The sequence below is a fragment of the Sinohyriopsis cumingii genome, chromosome 13, assembly GCF_028554795.1.
Source record: "Sinohyriopsis cumingii isolate HCF-2022 chromosome 13, ASM2855479v2, whole genome shotgun sequence".
Classification (NCBI taxonomy): domain Eukaryota; kingdom Metazoa; phylum Mollusca; class Bivalvia; order Unionida; family Unionidae; genus Sinohyriopsis; species Sinohyriopsis cumingii.
The window spans coordinates 67,243,148-67,269,519 of record NC_142973.1 but is presented as its reverse complement, the minus strand read 5'-3'; the positions used below and the strand labels follow the sequence as shown (position 1 = coordinate 67,269,519).

At 33.8% G+C, this 26,372-nt stretch overlaps 1 protein-coding gene across 1 annotated transcript in view; it reads left to right on the top strand.

The window, feature by feature from the left end:
* The window catches only part of LOC149785771 (dynein axonemal intermediate chain 7-like), a 101,674-nt gene that overhangs the window by 36,746 nt on the left and 38,556 nt on the right, over positions 1 to 26,372 (top strand). The window contains exons 5-11 of the mRNA XM_089979673.1: positions 2,155 to 2,295; positions 3,378 to 3,458; positions 7,449 to 7,618; positions 11,622 to 11,776; positions 13,958 to 14,085; positions 21,103 to 21,199; positions 24,459 to 24,602. Coding sequence (XP_089835799.1) covers positions 2,155 to 2,295; positions 3,378 to 3,458; positions 7,449 to 7,618; positions 11,622 to 11,776; positions 13,958 to 14,085; positions 21,103 to 21,199; positions 24,459 to 24,602 — 916 coding nt within the window. The remainder of the gene's footprint in view (positions 1 to 2,154; positions 2,296 to 3,377; positions 3,459 to 7,448; positions 7,619 to 11,621; positions 11,777 to 13,957; positions 14,086 to 21,102; positions 21,200 to 24,458; positions 24,603 to 26,372) is intronic.

Here is a 26,372-nt window from a genome sequence, read left to right as displayed (position 1 = left end):
CTGGAATTGGTGGAATAGATACACCATGTATTCTCACTGTTACTGACTTGGGTATGTATAGGTTATATTGCCTGTATATTTGGTTTGATGTTTTATGCCTATATATTTGGTATGATGTTTCATGCCTATATTTTGGGATGATGTTTTATGCCTATATATTTGGCATGATGTTTTATGCCTATATATTTGGTATGATGTTTCATGCCTATATATTTGGTATGATGTTTTATGCCTATATATTTGGTATGATGTTTCATGCCTATATATTTGGGATGATATTTCACTACTATGAGAAGATCATGATTTTTATGCAGAATATGTATTTAGACACAGCTATGAATTGTAGCATCACAAAAACGTAAATTCCACTGACCTTGATTTAATCCATTATAAACATGACCGCTAAGGATCATTTACAGGCAAAGTATAAATTGTCCTAAACAAAATTCACATGAATGACCCTATTGCATAAACAGATGTCTTTAATTGAATCCTTTGTAATTACAGCTACATAAACAGATGTCCTTTATTTAATCCTTTGCAATTACAGCTACATAAACAGATGTCCTTTATTTAATCCTTTGCAATTACAGCTACATAAACACATGTCCTTTATTTAATCCTTTGCAATTACAGCTACATAAACAGATGTCCTTTATTTAATCCTTTGCAACTACAGCTATATAAAAAGTAAAGACTTCTACACCCCATAATCAGACTGGCTACCAGTTTCTTAAATTGTACAGGTTATTCAGATCATACCATTTGTTACAGAACGTCAAATAATTTAAAGTACATATCTCTCACTGCCATTTTACTGCTGAAGCCATGTGATATTTACCATGTTGTTTTTTTTAAAGGGAATGGACATTTATAATCAGTTTAAAAGTTTATATTGTTTCTTAATTTTTTGTGACAACCCATACAATGATGATAATGTCATAATAAGAAATCTTGTTAAAGGGTTTCAGTATAGCAGTCAAGTACATTGTTTGCTTTGGAGTTAATCTGTAATGTTAAGGGTGACTCAGGTCTCTGTCCTCATTTTTGATACTGCACCATAGTAAGAGATAATTGTTTTCTGGATTTTATTGCCATTGTTAGTAGAATTAATTCCTGTATGTCACTGGTGAATAAATCCTTTGTTTACAGAGTTAATTCCTTTATGTCACTGGTGAATAAATCCTTTGTTTATAGAGTTAATTCTTTTATGTCACAGGTGAATAAATCCCTTGTTTATATAGCTAATTCCTTTATGTCATGGGTGAAAAAATCCTTTGTTTACAGAGTTTATTCCTTTATGTCATGGGTGAATAAATCCTTTGTTTACAGAGTTAATTCCTTTATGTCATGGGTGAATAAATCCTTTGTTTATTGAGTTGATTCTTTTATTTCATGGGTGATACATCCTTTGTTGGTAGAGTTAATTCCTTTATGTCATGGGTGAATAAATCCTTTGCATATTGTCTCTTGACAACAATGGCAAAACCTCCAATGAGAAAATTCTAGCACAGGAGGAAACGTCTAATGTAATTGAAAGAAGTGAAGTTAACTTACAGACAGGAAACATATAATGTAATTGAAAGAAGTGAAATTAACTTACAATTAGGAAAAATATATATTATCTTAGTTATTTTTTCAATTAATATGCTAATGTATGTATCTGTGATCTTCAAATATAAATAAGAAGTTTTATCACAGATGTATACCTATATAGCTATAGAAAATTATTTTTAGTTGAATGCATGCAATATTTGTTAAAAAAACTATGAATAAAGACTACAATATATTTACAGTTGCACACTGTGGTTATTTTCCCTTTTTAAGCAGTGTTGAATTTGGCCTTGGAAACTGGTCATTTGTACAAACCTGTTTTGAGAGATCACCTGTCTTAAATTACCACTTTTTACTGGGTTGGTCACTCATAACGAGTTTTATTGTATCCAGATTTCTCCATAATAAAAACTACCACCATGTCTTCCATCAAAATTTCAATACTCATTTGATTATTCAGTCCATAATCTGAACATTCCATTGTTCTGGCCCCAACAAATCCTAATAATCGGCATGTTACTGTATTGAATAAGCAAATATATTGATATGTTGATAGGTAAATACAGACTTGTTCAGTATAAACTGTTGTTTTCATTTCAGTGGGAACGATACATGAGATGTGATGGTTCCCCTGATCCAACAATACAAGGAGAGATTAATACATACATCAACTTGAAAAAGGAAGACATGACTCGTAATGATATAGACAGTGTATTAAAGGACAGTGAACTAGACCTGTTTGTGAGTTTTGCCTTATTTTGACTTCATCTGCAATTATTTGTTTCAAATGGACTACATAAATTATACAGTTCTTATCAGAGTTATACTGTTATCAGAGTGACACATGTAAAATGTGTTAAAATGGTAGGTATGTTAGGTAAAATATGTTCCCAGTGTCAGAGCAAATAAACTGACAAGAATAGGGGCCACAGAAATTTAATTACGACAAATACCATGGCTGAGGGAATTAGCTTGTTTTTGGTGATTATAATAGCCCATATTAGAAAAGACATGACATTACATCACACAGGTACACACAAATTTTACCTTTACATCCTCAAGAAGATTAAAATTAAAAATTGTTGCCAACACTATTCATTAGTCTGAAAACAATTAATTTTGTGTATTCTATTCATGATGATTAATTTTTGATCCAGTATTGATCAGACTTGTTAAATCATAATGATTTTGGATGAGTTTGAGATCTACAAATTGAATACATAGAAAGTAATCTTGTATCTGATTGACTGAGCTTGTTACCACTCTAAGGACTGAATTTTGATTGGATTTTACTTGGTAAATAAATTGTATTTTCATTGTTTTAGACAGGTTCTATAATATATCAGATCTGCACTTATTAATGAGATGATCTTGCATCAGGTTCACTGATCTTTTACCACTGTATATCTAGAGCTGTATTTCTCATCCAATTTTGATGAAACTTAGTATGTAGGTTTATATCAGCAGGATCTTGGACTGTATATTAATTTTGCTATTTTTATTATTATCTTTAAAAGAATGTGTTCTTGCAACACTACACAAGCCTGCTTCATGAAATTTTCAACTGTTAAACCTGGTGAGTGATATCAGGCCTCCATGAGACTCTTGTTTGTGAATGTTTGCTTTACAAGTAGGCTTAATAAAAGCATAATTTACATAATAAAAAACACCCTTCATATGGTATGTGCGGGTTCATCGAAAGCTGCATTGTGATCTTAGAAGTTTATTTCTTTTAACAAATATATTATCAGTTTCACATTTTTCTCTTTATGTTCATCTAATTTTTTATGATTATATAATGCCAACAAATTTTAAAATTTCAGTTGATTAATGAGTTGGATTTCAACCTAGCAGATGTATCAGCTGCTGAGCTTAGTGCACAGGATGTAGCAAGGTATAAAGCTGTAAGTACCAATTATATTCAGCTTACATTGTGAAGACAAGATAGAGACTATATGATCCTGTCATTGGTCTTTATTATTGCTTGCCCATTTGTGCATTACTGCATGTCTGCTTGATGGTGCAGAAAGAGATTTTTTTTATACCTTTGATGTGATTGGAAGGGATTTGTGTAAAATTGTGAATAGGGATAAGGGAATGTAGTGTTTAATGGAAAGATAGATTGACTGCATTGCTGTAGATGTTGAGTTGTTGAAGTATATTGCTTGCATGTATAAAGGGATATATAGAATCTATTCTAAAGTGCACTATTGCAGGATTCCTAATGAGTTCTAAGTAATTGCACCATAAAATGTAAGCATGCACTAATTTTATAGATATGAGAAGCACCATTTGTACTTTTCAGTCAGCTAGATGTTTAATTAGATACTTTTGCTATGCAAGGTTGTCAAGATTCAATATGCAACCTCTTAATTGCTTTTGTCTGTGTATATTTCTACAAATATTTTAGGGGCCCAGAGTGGCTGAGTGGTCTAAAGTGCTCTCTGTCACAGAACACTGCCAGCTCACCTCTGTCTGGGTGGGTTTGAGTCTCGGGCTCGGCCAGTGTGGATATGTGCCAGTAGCTTCTCATGGGTCAGTGGTTCTTTCCGGGGATTTCCCGGGTTCTTCCTCCATCATTAATACTGGCCACCATGTATAGCCTATCTTGTACTGAAAAATGGCATTAAACCCTATAATAACAACAACAACAACAAATATTTTACTCAAAAGACTGGAAGCCCAAAATTGTCATTATGGTACATGTGACAGAACAGAGAAGGTAGCTTAGGACAAACTGGGATGTTTGCAAAAATTGGTCATGAGTTTTGACTTCAAAAGAGGGAAGTTTTCATTGAGAATGACAAATTTTGCATTGCAGCACATGTCTTAGATTTTCTTTTCCCACTGATGACTCTAAGTTTGGATCACTATGTGAGTAATTTTCATCCATTTGTATGAAAATGTTGGCAAGTCTGGGAACATTATTTTATCTAGATCTGAAAAATGATCTGCCACTGTAAATATGAGATTATGTTTCAGCTATACAGTTGGCAAACAATGTCTCTGCACATATAAATATATCTACATTTCATGTAGATTCCATAAACATTGATTTTAGTGATGACATAATGGTTTTCATTGTTAATATTCTTTAATGAGCTGCTTGATGTACAATATCGTTCTTGCTGGCACAGTAGATTTTAAAATCAGTTTTATGGGAAGGGCAGAATTCATATCATGTCCTTTGAACTTGGCTCCTACAACTGAAATTCCAATTCCCATCAATCATTGAATTTCATGTGATATTTCATATGCCTAGATTTTGGCATTTTAACATTGAGAGATAATGCATACTTAGACATAACAAAAAGCTTTAATCACTGAAGCCAAACTGACCCTGTTTTATGCAGATTGAATTCTTTAGTAATCCAGCCATACAAATTTAATTTATTTAGTACTTTTGGCATGGTTTCAGATCACATATAGCAGGGGTCCACAACCCCCATCCCATGTGCCAGATCTGGCCTGCAAATGTGTTCTGTCCGGCCCTCAAAGCAAATTAAAACAACACAGAAATCTGGCCTGTGAACAGTAATTATATTAAAGAAATAAGTGTTTGAGGCCCTCAGGTGGTCTTAGAAAATGCAATCTGGCCTTTGGCCGAAAAAGGTTGTGCACCCCTGACATATGGTATAATCCATGATGACATACTTCAAACACTGAAGCCAACTGACCCTGCTGACAGAAACAAAGGGCTTTAGTTGTTTCACACTGTTTGAAATGAACAACTTAATCTTCTTGCCCTGCTTAAGCCAGTTCAAAGTCATTTGGTCACAGTCAGTATTACAAAACTGGATGCAAGGTGTGAAAAAAAAGGGAAAAAACAATACAAAACATTTTCAATAATAATTTTGCATGCATCAGATATGTTAGTGAGTGACCAGAGAAGCAAGAGATATCCCTCATCCAAAATGGGAGGTTCACATATTTTAGTGAGTGACCAGAGAAGCAAGAGATATCCATCATCCAATCTGGGAGGTTCACATATTTTAGTGAGTGACCAGAGAAGCAAGAGATATCCCTCATCCAATCTGGGAGGTTCACATATTTTAGTGAGTGACCAGAGAAGCAAGAGATATCCCTCATCCAAAATGGGAGGTTCACATATTTTAGTGAGTGACCAGAGAAGCAAGAGATATCCCTCATCCAATCTGGGAGGTTCACATATTTTAGTGAGTGACCAGAGAAGCAAGAGATATCCCTCATCCAAAATGGGAGGTTGACATATTTTAGTGAGTGACCAGAGAAGCAAGAGATATCCCTCATCCAAAATGGGAGGTTCACATATTTTAGTGAGTGACCAGAGAAGCAAGAGATATCCCTCATCCAAAATGGGAGGTTCACATATTTTAGTGAGTGACCAGAGAAGCAAGAGATATCCCTCATCCAATCTGGGAGGTTCACATATTTTAGTGAGTGACCAGAGAAGCAAGAGATATCCCTCATCCAAAATGGGAGGTTCACATATTTTAGTGAGTGACCAGAGAAGCAAGAGATATCCCTCATCCAAAATGGGAGGTTGACATATTTTAGTGAGTGACCAGAGAAGCAAGAGATATCCCTCATCCAAAATGGGAGGTTCACATATTTTAGTGAGTGACCAGAGAAGCAAGAGATATCCCTCATCCAATCTGGGAGGTTGACATATTTTAGTGAGTGACCAGAGAAGCAAGAGATATCCGTCATCCAATCTGGGAGGTTGACATATTTTAGTGAGTGACCAGAGAAGCAAGAGCTATCCCTCATCCAATCTGGGAGGTTCACATATTTTAGTGAGTGACCAGAGAAGCAAGAGGTATCCCTCATCCAATCTGGGAGGTTCACATATTTTAGTGAGTGACCAGAGAAGCAAGAGATATCCCTCATCCAATCTGGGAGGTTCACATATTTTAGAGAGTGACCAGAGAAGCAAGAGATATCCCTCATCCAAAATGGGAGGTTCACATATTTTAGTGAGTGACCAGAGAAGTAAGAGATATCCCTCATCCAATCTGGGAGGTTGACATGTATGAACTATAACTAATTTTAAATAATTTTCTCCAGTTTTGTTTACCCACAGTAGGTTTTTTGTCATGGCAGTTGGGATAACTGAACAGTAATAATGATGATAATGAAAACAATGCTGGTAATAGCCATGGAAACAATGCTGGTAATAGCCATGGAAACAATGATGGTAATAGCCATGGAAACAATGATGATAATCCTAGCAAGACTTATGATTTATTGTGATGATGGTGATGGCATTGATAACAACAGACATTAAAGTTACACTAAATACTATATAAATAATTAGTAACATTAGAATTAGTTCAACATTAGTTCTTTTGAACTTCATACATTTCCAGAACTTTGATTAAATAGCTTCATCTGTCATTATTACTTTCTATCAACTCTTTAACAGACCAAGGAGGACCTTGTTTTTATTACTTTCTATCAACTCTTTAACAGACCAAGGAGGACCTTGTTATTATTACTTTCTATCAACTCTTTAACAGACCAAGGAGGACCTTCATCTGTCATTATTACTTTCTATCAACTCTTTAACAGACCAAGGAGGACCTTCATCTGTCATTATTACTTTCTATCAACTCTTTAACAGACCAAGGAGGACCTTGTCATTATTACTTTCTATCAACTTTTTAACAGACCAAGGAGGACCTTCATCTGTCATTATTACTTTCTATCAACTCTTTAACAGACCAAGGAGGACCTTGTCATTATTAATTTCTATCAACTCTTTAACAGATCAAGGAGGACCTTGTTATTATTACTTTCTATCAACCCTTTAACAGACCAAGGAGGACCTTGTCATTATTACTTTCTATCAACTCTTTAACAGACCAAGGAGGACCTTCATCTGTCATTATTACTTTCTATCAACTCTTTAACAGACCAAGGAGGACCTTCAGAGGCTGATTCAGGCAAAGCTGGATGCAGCTACTATCAAATTGCTCCAGGAGGCTACAGACAGGTGTGACCCTGAGACACTCAACCTGCAATATATGGTCAAGAATGACAATGTCTGCCTCTGTCTTTGGGGAAACCTCAGCAAAAATCCCAGGTAGGAAAGTTAAAGTGTGTCTGCCTCAGTCTTTGGGGAAACATCAGCAAAAATCCCAGGTAGGAAAGTTAAAGTGTGGTTGCCTCTGTCTTTGGGGAAACATCAGCAAAAATCCCAGGTAGGATAGTTAAAGTGTGGTTGCCTATGTCTTTGGGGAAACATCAGCAAAAATCCCAGGTAGGATAGTTAAAGTGTGGTTGCCTCTGTCTTTGGGGAAACATCAGCAAAAATCCCAGGTAGAAAAGTTATAGTGTGTCTGCCTCTGTCTTTGGGGAAACATCAGCAAAAATCCCAGGTAGGAAAGTTAAAGTGTGTCTGCCTCTGTCTTTGGGGAAACCTCAGCAAAAGTCCCAGTTAGGAAGTTAAAGAGATATTCAAGCAGTTTAAAATATTTAAACTTGGGTTTTTGTTCGTGAACCTCACTTTTTGACTGCATTTTTGCACTTATGGTTTCGGTCACTGTCAGGAACTCTTAGTATGGTCTGCTGTTTTTTGCATTACCAAATATGAATAGATATTCAGTCTTAAAATTTGGTTTCAAGACAGTTTTCCAAAGTCAGTTATGGATTTTTCTTTTTATTGTCTGTTAAACTATTGTTCAGTTATGAATTCCACCAGTAATTCATCTGTCCTGAATAGTTTTTCCACGTATATATTTATGATCCTAAAATTCTTATAGCTCTTGCTGGACATTTTTATTTTTATGTGGCAGCAAAAGGCTTGTGAAATTTAATATAGAAATATACAAAGGAGATATAAAACATTGTGACCTAAAGAAAACCTATTTATTAAAGGTACTGGAAATGTGTCACTTTCAGTTCCTTTCAAACTAGTTATTGATCAAATTTAATTTTTTCATTCAGAAAACTATACACTAGAATCTAACCCAACAAAAGTATTTTATTTCCACACTTCTGTTTTTAAAAATTAATTATTAATTGACAACATATCAGCATACTAACTCAAGAAAACATAACATCTAATTAATGGCCATTTTAAGTAAAGTCAGAGGGCAAAATGATCTAGTCCCCAAGATATAGTTACTTCTTGTGGCTAGTATCTCTTTATTAATTGGGCTTACATATATTTTCTTCAGGAGTTATCTTGTGCTGAGACACAGCAACACAAACTACACAGTGTGAGAGACTTATGTAATGTTAATACCATAGTACTGACCCTATGGCAGTCATTTCTATGTAGAGCCTTTGAAAGGTCCAGTAGATACATTTTCACTATTATTTTGTCTTCTATTTTGTGACTATAGAGCCTTGAAACTACTGGGACAACATAATAACCAAACACACATAGCTGGTGACACACCTTTTGATTGTCCAAGAAAGAAAGAATGTTGTCACCTTTGAATTAATTTTAGTCAAAAGTCGTTTTATTAATTGTTTTAAAAAGAAAGAATCTGTGTACTAGAAGTAGTGGCCTGTTGCTTTCTTCATTGTCAAGGTGTTTTATTTGGCACTGTAATGAATAAACAAATCAAAGACAAGTTGATGTAACTATTTGCGAACTACTTTGACCAGTTGCTGAGAATATGTGAAGGTGAGAACCCTTGACCCTTGATTTACTGGATATTTTCACCAAATGCAGGTATTTAAGGATCTCTTATATATATATATATATATATATATATATATATATATATATATATATATATATATATATATATATATATATATATATATATATATATATATATATATATTGTTATGACTCTATGGTCTTAAACTAAGTAACAGTAAAAGCAAAACCAACAAGGGTAGTAAAAATTTCCTTAGAAAACAAAGTGAAAATTTAAGAGGAACTTGCAGTATTGTGAATGAAATCCCAAGCAATCCTAAAAGTTTTAACACATGTCTAAAAGTATAGTTTTCAAAATGAATGCCAAGTGTTGAATGTGCTGATGTACCAATTGCCTTGAATGAGCTGATGCACTAACAGTAGTGATGTATCACAATGATATTATCCAGAATGTCTTTAAATGAATTCACAATAACTCCAAAATAGTATTTGAGTCCAAACAATTAATCAGGGTTTGACTAACTTTTTTAAGTAGGAAGCTCCCAGGACTTCCTGCTTTTGAAACTGGTGGTCCTTCTGACTGATAGAAGGTCCTTCTCGTTTACAGTTATACTTACTGAAAAAATGTGTAATCTCTACCATAAAATAAAACACACATGTAAGGTTGTTATTTTGTTACAGTTTACAGTAAACTGATCAACAGTTTATATGCTTTGTTTTGTAATGCTGACAAGTCTTGAGTATGGTATTTATTATCATCATCATAATCATCATCATCAGCAGCAGCATCAACATCATGATGCACCATCCATAAGGCCTGCTATAGCATGACTGATGGTTTCACTGTATACCTTGTGTACATTTTTTATTCCAATAAAGTGAGCTTAAAGCTAAGAAGAAATATTAAATATTCAAATTGACAAAATTAAATAAACTAGAATGGATCTAAAGTTAAATTGGTGGTTTAAGTGTTTGCAATATTATAAATTGAATGGATCTAAATTAAATTTCTGGTTTAGTAATTTAAATTTCTGGTTTAATGGTTTAAATTCGATAGCATAAAATGAAAGTCAATAACATTTACCTTGCTTTTTTTGAAAGAACATATACAATTTCTGCCTCATTGTTACATGTATCAGTGGAGACATCACTAATTACTGACAAAAACAGACTGGAGGAAATGATATGGCCCTGTCCTGACTCTTTGAATATTGGCAACAGCCCTGATAAATTTCTGACAATACTGCCTGTTTCCAAATCTTGTCCAACCCACATAATTTCACATAGTCAGTATATTGGTGTCCATGTTTAGCAACAAAATGATCATTTCTAAGCATGACACATAGATTATTTTCAAAGACTTCTCACCTTCAAAAGAGCCAGGGGTTGCCTTCATAGTTTTCTCTCTTAAGCTGTTCATTTTGTGGCTCTCTCATGAGTCATGGGTTCTGACTGCACCAATTTGAAAAGTTTTTTTAGCCAACTACAAATGTTCCTGATTGTATCATGCACAAAACAAACTAAACATGTCATCTCATTCTTCTCCTTGTTGTAAGTTAGCCATGGAAATTCCTGCTTCCAGGTATCTTGGAGTTTGCACATTCTTTTGGTTTCATCGTACACACATTATATTTTGAGTTTCTTGTCTTTTGTTTTTGGGGTTTTGGGGGTGGGGGTGGCAGAGAGACAATATCAAGAAATGAAGAAATTTTCATATTTTTCAAACACCCAAAACCACATAACAAAAAGTCAGTCGCCTAAACATTTGATGCTCTTATATGATTAACAAAGTAAACACCCAAAAGACAATTTACAGTAAGTGCCCAAACAACAGCAATTTGGTTTAATTTTGTAGGCATGATCTTTGCTTTGTTTTAACTTCATTTTACTTTTGATTTTTGCTGTGTTTGACAATGACATAACTAAAAGAAAGATTTATACAATCCTTTAACATGGGATAGATATAATTTGAATCCCCACAATTTATAATAGCAGGCCTTACGAACCATCCAGCTTTACAAAAGTCGCGGTCCTTCTGAAAATCAGGTGGCCTCAGGCCTGCGTTAGTGTAGAAGCCAGTTAATGTGAGCTTTGCAATTCTAATGTACAGTTGAAATAAATGATTCCTCTCAATTATATCTGAACACAACAGTAAACGATTCCAGATTGGTATTAAAAGGAGGAATAAATAATCTTGTTGATCTCAACCATATATACATCCCAACTTGACCAATGTTACATTAACCTTTTCTGAACAAATTCAATCATCTTGATGGAAAATGTTTCCAAACTGTAAACAAATTCATTTCTAGAACCTTCTAATGTCATAATCAAGGCTAGGTCTTGAACTCAAATCCAAATAAACATCTATTGATAACTTACAAGCAAGAAAAAAGCAGGTATGCACCAGAACTCTATCCTCACTCATGAACAAAGGTGAAGCGCACAAAATAAATATACAATGCTATTTCAGGATCAAGACTTTTGAATTCACAGAGAAGGGTTTCAGTTTTGAGATCCCTAAAGTTTTGTCCCTCTCAGACTGTGCATATCGTGTGCTGTTCACAAAATATGACCACTACTCCGACAAATGCAAGAGTTACTATCCAAGACTAAAGAAGAAGGAAGGTTAGTATTAATAGCAATTTTAGGTCACCCAGCTATAAAACTAATTTAAAGTATAACCTTGTGTCCAGTATGCATTAACTGTCATGCACACTACATCAGTTAATAATAAAAAAATAATTGCATCTGTATGTCTGATAAAATTCAGTCAAATTTGCAATAAGGTTTACCGGTATATAATCAGACTCTCAGACAAATTCAGTAACAGTGAAATCCATGCATTATTAATTAGGTGATCTTGCTTTTGATTGGCTGATCTTGTCACCAATCTTGAGGCCATATTTCTGATCTGATTTTGATCAATCTTGGAATATATGTTTCTATCATTAAGATCTCAGATGAGTTTGGTAATAAGTGAGATTCATGCATGCTGTTGATGTGGTCTTGCATCTAATTAGCTGAGGCTGTTACTAGTCTGGAGGCTGTATTTCCTATTTTGATCAAACTTGAGTTGTGGGTTTATATCATCAAGATCTTGGATGGTTCGATAAAGTTCGAGCTCCATGCATCTTGGATGAGTAAGATTTTGAGTGAAATTCATGCATATTATGTGATCTTGCATGGATGAGTAAGACTGTGAGTGAAATTCATGCATATTAATTATGTGATCTTGCATGGATGAGTAAGATTATGAGTGAAATTTATGCATAATAATTATGTGATCTTGCATGGATGAGTAAGACTGTGAGTGACATTCATGCATATTAGTTATGTGATCTTGCATGGATGATAAGACTGTGAGCAAAATTAATTCATATTAATTATGTGAAATTGAGTAAAATTGAGTGCAATTGATGCATATTAATTATGCAATATTCCTGACTGAGTAAGATTATGAGTGAAATTTATGCATATTATGTGATCTTGCATGGAGTGCAGTTAATGTCTGATCAGAATAAATTTGTTAATCTGTCTTGCATTATCAAAATATTGGATGAGTTTGAATATGTTCACAATCTACTCATTATTAGTGATGTAGTCTTGTATCTGATTGGCTAACTTGTTACCACTCTGGAGTCTGAAGCTTATGTTATCATTGTCATTGACCGGTTATATAAATAATGATATTTGGTTACATGAATGATATACTTCGTGTTGATTGAATCAGTTTATTACCTCTGTCACTAATGGCATGTCCACCATGGAGGAGCTCTTTGACATTACTTGAACAAGCAATGACTGAAGACCATCCATGGAAAGACTGAGACATCAAGAGTGATTTACATGTATATTCAGAAAAGATCAGTCACTATTCCTTCTAAAATGATCTGACATGTTTCTCCACAATCATATTATGTATTTTTTAAAATACATTTAATTGTTATCTATATATCTATATAGCTACATCTGTCTAACCTATCTAATTAGATGTATTTCATAAAATATGTATACTTTATATCTGTATATCTCTGTGGCATGATGTCCTATGCTAAACATCATTATAAACTGCTACACAGCAGACATTGTAGCGATATGACTGAAAAATCGCTAAAGCTACTTTAAAAATCCAAATCACACACATATCTGTACATCTATATCTGTCTAACCTCTCTAATTAGATAGATTGATGGATGGATGATTAGCAAGCTAAAGAGAACTGTTACTGCACGTCCAACAAATTAGTTGGGAATGACGATCTTGTGCCATAAGTAATAATATCCATGGCAAAGCAGTTATAACTCACATTGTCTGGAAAAATTTCTTGGAATTTTTGACTGACTTACAAGCTCACTACCGTGACTCTATACCTCACAGAATAATGAATTTCTTTTGCCAAGATTTGTTTTTCAGATGTGATATTTTGAGCTAAAATATCTTACCATATAAATAGTTCCATTATATGTTGCCATAAAGTTATACAAAGATCATAATTTCTGTAATGATTTTTACTCAAATCTCACAGAATTTACTCAAATTTTACAGAATTTAATCAGATCTCACAGAATTGACTTAGATCTCACAGAACATTTTGTCAACTCTTGTTGTCTGGTATTCTGGAAAAACATGACATATTGCAGTGTACATGATTTATTGGCCTATCTGCAATAGTATTCTCTAGTAGTTTCAACAAAAGGTTGGATCAGCACAGCATTTAAAGAGAAGCATGGGGGGGGGAGCTTTGCCTTATTTAAAAACAAGATAATTATGAAGTGCTTATTTGTTCCACTTATTTATTCTATCCAGTCATATTAGAGCCAGTTCTGGAGACAGTGAAGGAGGATAAAGAGGAGGAGAATAAGGAGGATGAAGGGGAGAAAAAGGAGGGAGAGGGAGTGGAAGGGGAAGAAGGTACTGAAGCAGAAAACACAGAGGTATGTATTTATTAACATAAAACAAGTCACTTTCTCACTGAATTTGAAGCTTTATGAAGATTCTGTAACCTTATTAAGTTTACAATGTGCCAAGTCAGCACATCTTATCTTGAATATGTATTCTAAGTTCTGTAAGCAAGATGGCTGGTGGGTTCTTGTGTAGCTGCAAAAATAGGTTAAAAACTACATGTTCTCACTTATAAGAAGAGTCAAACTGCAAACAACAATGATCCTGATCTGCCATAGCATAATGTGCCTGCAGATTAGGGTCTATGTTGTTTGTTCAACTGATTGCTCCTAACAAACTGCACAGACCCAGATCAGCCAGTGCATTATGCAATGGCAGATCTTGGTCTGTGCAGTTTGCAGTTGAACTTGGTTTATAAGCGAGTATATATACAGTAGTCCCCCTCTTATAAGGCCACCCCTATTGCAGCAGGGAAGTGGCCTTATAATGAGGGTGGCCTTTCTAGAGGGGGATGACAAATGCGAATAGTAAATACATATGAAGAAAGTCACAAGTACATTTAATTCTAAAACATTTAATATTTTCATTAAAAAACCACATGTGTGTTGTGAAATAAATGTAAAACAAACTGTTTCATCATTTTCAAAAGAATGTTATGAATAATCATTGATATAGTTTTAAAACTGTCTTTATAATTATGTTACAGATCACATCATCTGTCACTTTGTTGGTAACAGTCTAAAAACCAAACCAGTCTCGTCACAATTAAAAATATCCTTGCTGTCATATCCCCTGCATATATCGTTTAGTCCAATCATCGACAACTTCATTATTATCATCAGCTGAATCTCCACTAAGGACTGAACACTTAATATTGTGTCGCACTTGAAATCTGTGCAACCATCTGTTACTTGTGGTAAAGTCGTCATATCCCAATTCAACTGACAAAATTGTTGCTTTTTGTAATTCAAATCAGGATACAAACATCTTTTGGCTCAAACAATCTTTCTTTCTCCATCCATTTCACCTTCCCACTTCTGCAGAATTGTTTCCTTATCTTTAATGATATTGTTTATCTGAGTCTTTCTGACATGCGTTTTCTGCAAGGATCCTCTATCCTCCCCCCTCGGTCAGTTGAATTACTTTCATTTTCTCCTCTAAACCAAGAGTTTTTCTTTTCCTCGATGACATGTTGATCTTTTTGCAGTAAGTTATTCATGTTGCCAACTACAATACTGATAAAACAATTTTTTATGCATCTAAACAAATCGCTGTGTGTTTTTAAAGGAAGTGATCTTGTCACGTGATTCGTTAGTCACAGTCTGGTACCCTATTATTTTTATACATTTCTTTACACTAAGTGAGGGTAGCCAAAATGGCTTCAATATGTACCATTAACATCATGCAGATTTGACCTCGCGACTGTTACGATTTGTAATTTTGACAATTATTGTCAGTTGTAATAGCCACTAATTATCAAAGTGAACAAGCTGAACATCTTACTAAGGGAAGCCATAAAGGCTATCAAACCATTTTCCTGCTGACTTGTGTAATGTACATCAATACTGCCACTTCTCAGCTGTTACTACTGTTCAATAATTGTAATCTTAACAATTATCAGTGACTAAATCGGACATCTTATGATAACACAGCAGTAAGGCTAATTGGATTACATGTACTTACCCTTTTGTATGGATTAAAATTGGAGTCTTTCTCAGCTTTATGGAATAAATGTGGCTTCTCGCGAGGCGTACATGATATAATATTAACCTTAGTGGTACATGTACTTCAGTCAACACTTCTTTCAGTAACGAAAACCTGACATTGGGAAACAGAAATTGGATTACTTAACAGACGTTAATATCTAATAATATGCTGGCCACTGGTTGTGTTAGCTGGGTGGCCTTTTCGTGAGAGGTATTTTTTAACACAAACTCGTTGGTGCCAATGGATTCTGGCCGTAAGGAGTGGGTGGCTGCTGGTCAGGGGAGCCTTTCAAGAAGGGGACTACTGTAGTATGAAAGTTGTATAAGGAATGGTACAGATTTACTAAAATTTGACTGAGTATATGCCAAAAATACATTTCAGGTTGGTGTGGGATTTATAGTTTGTTATTAGTAGATAATGTAAGCCAGTTACAGTATTCATGTTTCTGCACATTTGGTACACCTGAATTAGCACAGCTACAGACAGACTGCACTGTGTGATCTCTCTTCCTAGTGCTTTTATTGTATTTCCATGTCCAGTGTCCTTTAAGGTTTTCACCTATCACTATCTATTGATACAACTTTTCTCATAATGTTTCCTTGGTGTTTCTTGCTAAGTCTGCTTCATCTTACATGCACAGTTTGTATGTGTTTGCGAATCATGATATGGTTTTATGCAAAATTTAGTACACTGAAGAAAAAAATAATCTGACAGTTTCAAGTTTACTTGTATATAAGTAATTTCCTAGAGAACAGAACACATCTGACATGTGTCGTGTCTATTTAATTTGTATTGTGATTTACCTTTGTCTGTGAGTGATGGTAAGATGGGCTTACTGACTAATGTCCTTTTTTATAAAAACATATTACATAGCTGATTCTTGTCTGTGATTTTAGATTATATATTAAGATTATTATTACTTGGAGGTAAAAATGTTTATGTGGCATTTGAACCCTGGAATTGATCTTGAGAATTTGATGGGAAAATGACCCTCCTCCTGGTCAACATATTGTGACTTAGATTTTTATATAAGGGTGAAGTACATGTAGACAGAAATTCTTTATTCCAGTCTTAACATCTGAGATGGAATCAGTTATTTATTTGTGTTCCTTTTTAATTTGAGGGGATTTATTGATTTAAATTATTCACAGGATTTACAGAGTGCTCATTAATAAATCTTGTTCTAGATTACTATTTTGGAACTACTGTGAATTCATTAAGTGACATTTTGGATTTTATTATATTATAATACAGCTAGACTGTTAGCACCTCACCACCTTCCAGGCATATTGGTATATCAGTGCATTCAATATTGAAAATCATTTTTGGAACACCACTGGAATTCATTTGGAACTCTATACATTTGAACATGTAATAGAACTTTTAGGAATATTTGGGAATTTAATTCAAAATACTGAAAGTTACTTTTAAACTTTCAGTTTGTATTCATAGAAATAAATTATTTCTTGAAATTTTCAAAACCTGTTGGATTTCACTCTTCTCTGTTACTTAGTTTAAGACCATGGAGTCATAATACTCTGCATAGGGAATAATGCTGGAAAATGAGATGCAAGCCACACAAGTGACACTTATATTTAAAATGATATTATGTTAAATGTGTTGTTTACAAAATGACTTTTCTAGTGTATGTAATAAAACTACCTAGTTGAAATTCCATTCCAGAAAAATTGGTAGCTGATTATATTTTACCTACCTACCCAGAAGTGAATGTAAGATTTTTAACTACGAAACCCGAAATAATCCAGTTTTAAGTTTTCATGAAATACAATGACTTACAAGATTGCATAAACCAAGTTGTGAGAAGTTATTATAAAAAAGCTACGATATCCTGCAAAAAAACATCAGTAGAGAGAAAAAATGAAGATACAATCTAGTTCTTGTATTCGACTGCCATTCATCCAACACTTTTTTAATGTACAAAATATATTCCCACAGAGGAGATATATTTAATTCATCTGTTCAGGAAATTAAATTTTAATTTGTATACACTACTAAGTCAGGGATATATAATAATCATCATATCCTTCTAGCTGTCTGTCTATCCTTCCATTTGAGACACAATCTTTTTAGCACAACTCATAATGACTCTTTGCTGGGTTGTCATAAAATGTGTTAAATATTATGGTCATCACCTGAAAATGCACATATCTACAAGTCACTTTGCTCATAGATTTTTTTCGGGAGTTCTTGCCCTTTTTTTTCATGTAGTAGTGTATGACCTTGCTGCAATTGTTGTTAGAGTTATTGCCCTTTTTGTCGTGTAGTAGTGTATGATCTTGCTCATGTAATTATTGTTATAGTTATTGCTCTTTTTGTTTTGTGGTATTGTATGACTCAATATCATTAGGTACAACTAATCCAGGACCTGCAGTTTTGGTGGATCACTTTGAAACTTGGCAAATATTAAGGTCATCACCAGATGATTTACATATCAATAAATCATACTGTTCCTCAACAACTTTTGTTAGAGTTATTGCATTTCTTGTCGTGAAACAAGATACAGTGTATGACACAATCTCATCGTGCAACACAGCCCCTAGTGTTTGATCTATTGACATGAAACTTGGTAAATAATATTGTCATGTGCATATTGAATTGACCAATCATTTTGTTCCTGAATTTTTTTTATAGAGTTATTGATCTTTTTGTTTTGAACATTAACTTAATGTGATGTAATAGAACCTGGTCAGTGCAACTACCATATATACTCACTTATAAGGTGAGTCAAACTGCAAACAACAAAAATACTGATCTGCTGTAGCATAATGCATCTGCAGATCTGGGTCTATGCTGTTTGTTTTACTGATTACTCCTATCAAACTGCACAGACCCAGATCTGCTGGTGCATAATGCACTGGCACATCTGGGTCTGTGCAGTTTGCAGTAGGACATGACTTATAAGTGAGTATATGTTTTAGTCTTTCAGTTTTTGATGGATTATTGTGAAAATTGGTGCATATTATGATATTTTAGGTCACTGTCATTTGTATATGTTACATCACACACATGTGTCTGCACGCAAAGCTGTGTATCATTTCACAGTGTTATTTTGCAGTAAATTTATTGATAGGTAAAAACAAATGAAACAAAATATTCAGAACTTTTTAAATGCCCTGCATATATCTCAGTGATACTTGTTGTGCATATATGTATATATACATAAAGAGAGAGACAGAGACAGAGACAGAGACAGAGAGAGAGGGGAGATATTTTCTTTTCCTACATTAAAACCAGTTATATTTTATAATGTGGTACCAAAAATGTGATATTTTAATGAGTGGCAGAGCCATGACTTAAAATATCATTGGAAAAGAAAATGTTCTTCTATTATGTACCAAACTTGCTCCAGAATAAATATTTGGAATATTTTACCCGCTTTTCATCACAACACGCCTCCCCCACCCCCTTTTCATAAATTCACCTCACTTTTATAGCTTGATTGTATAAATATACATAACCTAAGAAAGTGGTAGGATTAGGTTGACCTAATCTGTCACAGTAAATTACATTTTTGTCATTTTGTAAACTGTGACCCTATCTAAGAACAATGCAAGTCCAATTCAACAATGCATCATAGTGGATTTATTGATGTTGTCAAGGAAATAAGGGGAGATAACTTCAGAGCCAATGCTAATGGCACCTGGTCAAATATCTATATCAAAGATATCTTTCTCTCTGTCTCTCTCTGAAATATAAGATTTCCCATCATGCCATTCAACACTTGATTGTGTGTGACCATATAAGTTGTACCTGCAGCAACATTATATAAGGATATATTTTTCACATGTGAAAAAATATAAGGATGTATTTTTCACATGTGAAAATATAGTAATGAAAAAATATAACAATTAATTTGCAGTAAGTCACACTTAAGTATATAATGTATGAATATATAGGTGTGTGTGTGATTTGGATTTTTAACATAGCTTTAATAAATTTTCAGTCATATTTCTATGATGTCTACAGTGTGGTAGTTTATAGTGATGTCTAGTACTGGGGCATCCTTGCTGCAGACATGTAGGATCATGTATCACCCAGTCACATTATTCTGACACCAGGCCAACCAGTCCTAGCATTAACCTTTTAATGCTGAGCACCAAGCAAGGCAAATGTTGGTACCATTTTTAAAAGTCTTTGGTAAGACTCAGCTGGGGTTCAAACCTGCAACCTCCCACATCTGAGGCAGATGCTCTAACCACTTAGGCCACCAGATTTTGAAACCAAACTGTACACATGTCAAACAAGCCATGTCAAGGTATCTTTAAATACTTAAAATATTTCTGCATTCAGTATTTTTTGTCACCATGGAAAATACCATATATACTTGCTTATAAGATGATTCTAACTGCAAACTGCATAGATCTAGATCTGCCATTGCATAATGCACCAGCAGATCTGGGTCTGTGCAGTTTGTTAAGAGTAATCAGTAGAACAAACAACATATACCCTAATCTGCAGGCACATTGTGCTACAGTAGATCAGGATCCTTGTTGTTTGTAGTTTGCCTTGATTTATAAGTGATTATATTTAGTAAGTTGTAACATAAATAGGACATAGGGTACTTTTAGCAGGAGTCTTTAAGTAGCTGGTGAGATGTATTCTTCAGATGGCTTTTGTCTTTTTTTGTTAATTTCTGAGGAAGAGTGTGAGTAAATGAGGGAGAGACAAAGAAGTAACATACCAATAGAAAAGCAGGGGCAGATGGGAACAGAAAGAATGAAGTAGACAACAATAATGTCAGGAAATAGATGTTAACATATAAATTGAAAGACATTAATCAAGATAATTAAATTAAGGAGATACAGAGATGAATGAATGTGTCAAAGAGATTTAAAATAATATCATCCTGCAACCATTTTTATTGTTATTTTAGAGATAACAGTCTTATTAAATATTATTTCTTGATATTTACAAAATTTTGAATCAGGAGATACATTTATCTATTTGGTTTTTGTATTGCATCAATTCATGTAGCTCAGTATATCATTAAATATAACTTGTTTATAGTCATGAGTCCCATTCAGTATGTTAAATCCATTTCTCTCATAGCTATTCAATTCATTTGACTTGATTTTTATTACTGGGCTGATGAGTGTAAATTGTAACATATTGTATTTCTGATGGTTTAGTGTATAACATACCCCATATAACACAGTTTTCTGTAACATTCATTCATGTAATCCAACCTTGCTTACAATGTTGCACACTTGTTGGTCCCATTAAACCATATCAAAGAGTGAGAGAACAAAGTGATTCGACTAGGAAATACATGTTTTTATAGTAAGCTCACATTGTAATATATTCATGTTTGCCTGATGAAGAAGCAGGATGAACAAGAACCTCAGATGAAGGAAGAAGAGGTAAAGGAGGAGGAAAAGGAGGAGGAGATCCCAGATTTTCAAGAACCACCAACTCCAGGTGAGGATGTGTAACATTTGGCTCTACTAGAATGATGTCCCTATACTTAAGTTTTATAAAGTCCTTTGAATCCACAACATCACTGAAACTGACTTGCTCATTTAGCTGTTGTGATGCATCATCTAGATTACAACCTCAAAAGTTTAAACAACAGTTTAACTCAGACCTAAAATATTGCCTCCCGCACTTCAGGTTTCTGAAATTCTTCTATATGTGCATGCTTTAGATGCAAGGAACTTTTTTAAGTAATGTGGTTCATTTGTTTTGTAACTGCTAATTGTGCCAATGCAAGAATAGATATTAATACACATACATGTACTTCATTTTTTTGTTTAACTTCTATTTGCTTTAGTTTTGCATAAATTTAATAATAACATGGACTCACAGCTATACTAATTTACATTTTTATATGATACTGAATTTCACAAGATGATGCATCTTGTAAGCAAACCATAGAATTAGTCAAATAACAGGTTTCTTGTAGGTAAACCATAAAACCAGCCATTAAGCTTCTTGTAGGTAAACCATGAAACCAGTCAAATAACAGGCTTCTTATAGGTAAACCATAAAACCAGCCATATGAGTTTCTTGTAGGTAAACCATGAAACCAGTCAAATAACAGGCTTCTTGTAGGTAAACCATAAAACCAGCCATATGAGCTTCTTGTAGGTAAACCATGAAACCAGTCAAATAACAGGCTTCTTGTAGGTAAACCATAAAACAAGCCAAATAACAGGCTTCTTGTAGATAAACCATGAAACAGTCAAATAACAGGCTTCTTTTAGGTAAAACATAAAACAAGCCAAATAAGTTACTTGTAGGTAAACCATAAAACCAGTCAAATAACAAGCATTTTGTAGGGTAAACCATAGAACCAGTCCAATACTTCTTGTTGGTAAACCATAGAACCAGTCAAATAACAGGCTTTTTGTAGGTAAACCATAAAACCAGCCATATGAGCTTCTTGTAGGTAAACCATGAAACCAGTCAAATAACAGGCTTCTTGTAGGTAAACCATAAAACCAGCCATCAAGCTTCTTGTAGGTAAAACATAAAACAAACCAAATAAACTGAATCTTGTAGATAAACCATGAAACAGTCAAATAACGGGGTTCTTGTAGGTAAACCATGAAACCAGTCAAATAACAGGCTTCTTGTAGATAAACCATGAAACAGTCAAATAACAGGCTTCTTGTAGGTAAAACATAAAACAAGCCAAATAAGTTACTTGTAGGTAAACCATAAAACCAGTCAAATAACAAGCATTTTGTAGGGTAAACCATAGAACCAGTCTAATACTTCTTGTTGGTAAACCATAGAACCAGTCAAATAATAGGCGTCTTGTAGGTAAACCGTAGAACCAGTCAAATACTTCTTGTAGGTAGACCATAAAACCAACTACATAACAAGTTCTGAGACATTCTGTGAATTCAATCATTTTCATTTTCTATAATTTTCAAAACAATTAAATATTCACTGTACTAAAATTTGTTGATTGGAGATGAGGTTCTACTGTTTCCACAGAAGATTATTTTTATTTGTTATTTGGGTCTTGAAATTCATGGATATTTAACCTTCACCATGAAATCAACAAAAGTTCTGAATTCATTATGCTACATTGTCTTATATTCAGTTTGAATGGTACTGACATTCATGTGTTTTTCTATGGTGGAGTGTTAAAGACAGAGAGTATGTCTGATGTTCATTTGTTTGTTCTTGAACACCACATTTTGGTATATATCTTATTATATTTTATAGCTATTATTTGAGTGAGATCTTGAATGTGCAATCTAGCTAAATATTTAGCTGTCAAATGAAAATTCAGATCTCTCTTTTATTATATCAAGATGTAATAAAATTACAAATTTTTTACTTTTCTTTTGTTATATTTTTAACATTTGCTAAATTGGTTGCCAGTATTTCTCATGAAAGACAGTAACATCTTTTAGAATGTTTGTGACTTGAGGTAAAAAAAAAATTTATGTCAGTCCTGCATACTCTGTCAGATATGACTTTACTTCACAAGAAATACTGCATAATCATGATAGGGAAATATATTTTGGAAACAACAAAAGAAAAGTGATGAACTGGTTGAATCACATTCTTTTTAGATTTTTTTCATTTTATGTGTCTAAAGAGGTAAGCCCATTTTTTGTTGGGTAACAATGTTTCATCTGCATTCAAATACATAACTAAAAGATTCCTTTTTATGGTTTCCTCATCATAACATTTTGTGGAACATGAGAGAGATTATTGGAAATGACATTGCTTGCAGTTGGGCACAAATAGTACATGATGTTGTGGTTTGTTTTTAACAGCCTCTTTAACACATGTTTGGTTATATGATGCCAAGAAAATGGCAGCTAAGTGCTTTTCCAATGGACACACAAGGGCATTCAACCCAGGCTATTATGGGAAGATATCAGACTCATTACCCTTGGATTTCTGATGCTATACCAACTGAGTCAGCATGGCTCCCTCATATTATACATGAGGAAATAGGGTACAATGAAGTGTCTCATCTGTACATCACTGAAACCAGAAAATGCTTGTATTGACATTGAAGTAGAATGGTTTAGAAAAAGTGAAAGGACTGGGATGGAGACATTCATTTGGATTTGATAATAAATAAGATTAGCTGCTATTCATATTTCCAGGCTTCATTGTAATATTGCTTTGATAGAATTTCATGTAGTTGAAACTAACATTGACTCTATTTACAGTCCTTTGATTAGAAATGATTGGTTTATTGATTGTATTTACAGTTTTATGATTTGAAATGACTGATTTATTGATTGTATTTACAGTTTTGTCATTATAAGTAACTGGTTTATTTACCATATTTACAGTCATATAATTAAAAATTACAGGATTGTTTTGGTGTTTTATGTCATGTACAGCAATATATAGTGGTTTATTTAATTGCAAGGCAATCCAAATAAAGTGCATTTCCAAGGAGCACACTATGATAAGCCAAAATGATCTCATGACTGGACGCAAACCTGTACCATTTTGATCACAAGTCCAGCATGTTAACCTCTGAGTCTCTTAGGCCTGTTGATTAAAATGTAGAATCCAAATATCAGTATACAGACTGATTAAAAATGGTCTTGCAAATGGTCATTATATTGTTTTCCCCATGTAACCCTTCCCTGCTGAAGTAGAGGATTTTTTAGGAGAATGTGATGTAGTAGACAAGAGAACCAGCTGGATAGTACATTATAATCATATTTTTATAAGCTTCTCTTTCCCCTTGCAGAGCCCCCAGAGTGGGAGGATTTTGATGAGGATGAGGATGTGATAGATCTGAGGGCCAATCATGTGGTAGGAGGAGTATTCCACTTCAACCTCATGCACCTCCCACCTCAACCCAAAACTGGCAATAATTGGATTGTCACTAAATGTAATGTACAATTTAATATTAAAAGTCATCGGAATGATGATGATAATAGTAATTAGGTTATCCATACTGGATTTTTTTTCCATGTTGCACAAAGCCATGTTTAGGCAGTACATAATAGGTTTTATGAAAGATTGCATTTTCTTTTGCTCTTTTGATATCAAGCAATATATTGTGCATGAATGAATGTGTACAATGGGTCAAACCATGACAATGATAATATGCTAGTGAAGAGACAGACTTCTGTAATTAAGCCATCACTATCAACCAAGATATAAATTAATCTGCGATGAATGCTGAACTTAAAATAATGCATTTGTTTTTAGAAACTTGTCCTGCAGATATGACACTAGAACAAACATGAAAAACATGAAAATATGATAAATAGACTCAGGACATAACATAGACCTTGCACTTGTCTCCAAAACTTGTCCAGCAGTTATAAAACTAGTACAAACATGAAAACATGATAAATAGACTAAAGACATGATAAATAGACTGAGGACGTAACATAGACCATGCACTTGTCTCCAAAACTTGTCCAGCAGTTATAAAACTAGTACAAACATGAAAACATGATAAATAGACTAAAAGACATGATAAATAGACTGAGGACATAACATAGACCTTGCACTTGTCTCCAAAACTTGTTCAGCAGTTATAAAACTAGTACAAACATGAAAACATGATAAATAGACCAAAGACATGACAAATAGACTGAGGACATAACATAGACCTTGCACTTGTCTCCAAAACTTGTCCAGCAGTTATAAAACTAGTAACAACACATGATAAATAGACCAAAGACATGATAAATAGACTGAGGACATAACATAGACCTTGCACTTGTCTCCAAAACTTGTCCAGCAGTTATAAAACTAGTACAAACATGAAAACATGATAAATAGACCAAAGACATGATAAATAGACTGAGGACGTAACATAGACCATGCACTTGTCTCCAAAACTTGTCTAGCAGTTATAAAACTAGTACAAACATGAAAACATGATAAATAGACCAAATGCATGATAAATAGACCATGCATTTGTTTACAGAAACTTGTCTTGCAGATACGAAACTAGTACAAACATGATAATAAACTGAAAACATGATAAATAGACCATGCACTTGTCTCCAAAACTTGAGGACTGTATTTTGATGACAAAGGTCAATTCATGTTTATGATGCCACATATAATTGAATTATACATTTGTCTACAAAAGGAATACCTCACAATTATACATGTAATTTGTAAATATTTGAGTTATTCATATTTTCAAGTATTCAAAGATATTAAAATTGGCTTTTAGACTTTCAGTTACTTGTTTTTCTTTCCCAAAGGAGCAGTTCTTCTTCATCTTTGTCTTCTTCATCTCCTTCTTCTATGTATTTTCCATCTTCATATTATGATTATTAGTAGTAGTAGTAAAAACCTGTTACAACCATCATTATCAAATAGTGGTCCAGCTTTGTTATTTAGATGTAAGGCTAAAATGAATACTGCTGTAAGTAAATATATTTTTGCTACTGAGTACTTCTCTATCCATTTTCAGAAAACACGTCATTTATAAATGGTGAGTCATGTAGTCTCTTTGGGTCATCAACATTCAAGGAGAAATCAAAAGCTTTATTGTTGATTGGTAAATAACTTGTCGATAATCAATCATTGGAAAATAATTGATTAATCTGATGATTAAATTATCCAAGAAGAATTTAAACTCTGACTTTGCTTTCAGGTTTAAAGACTCCTCTCATATTCCAGAAAGCATTTC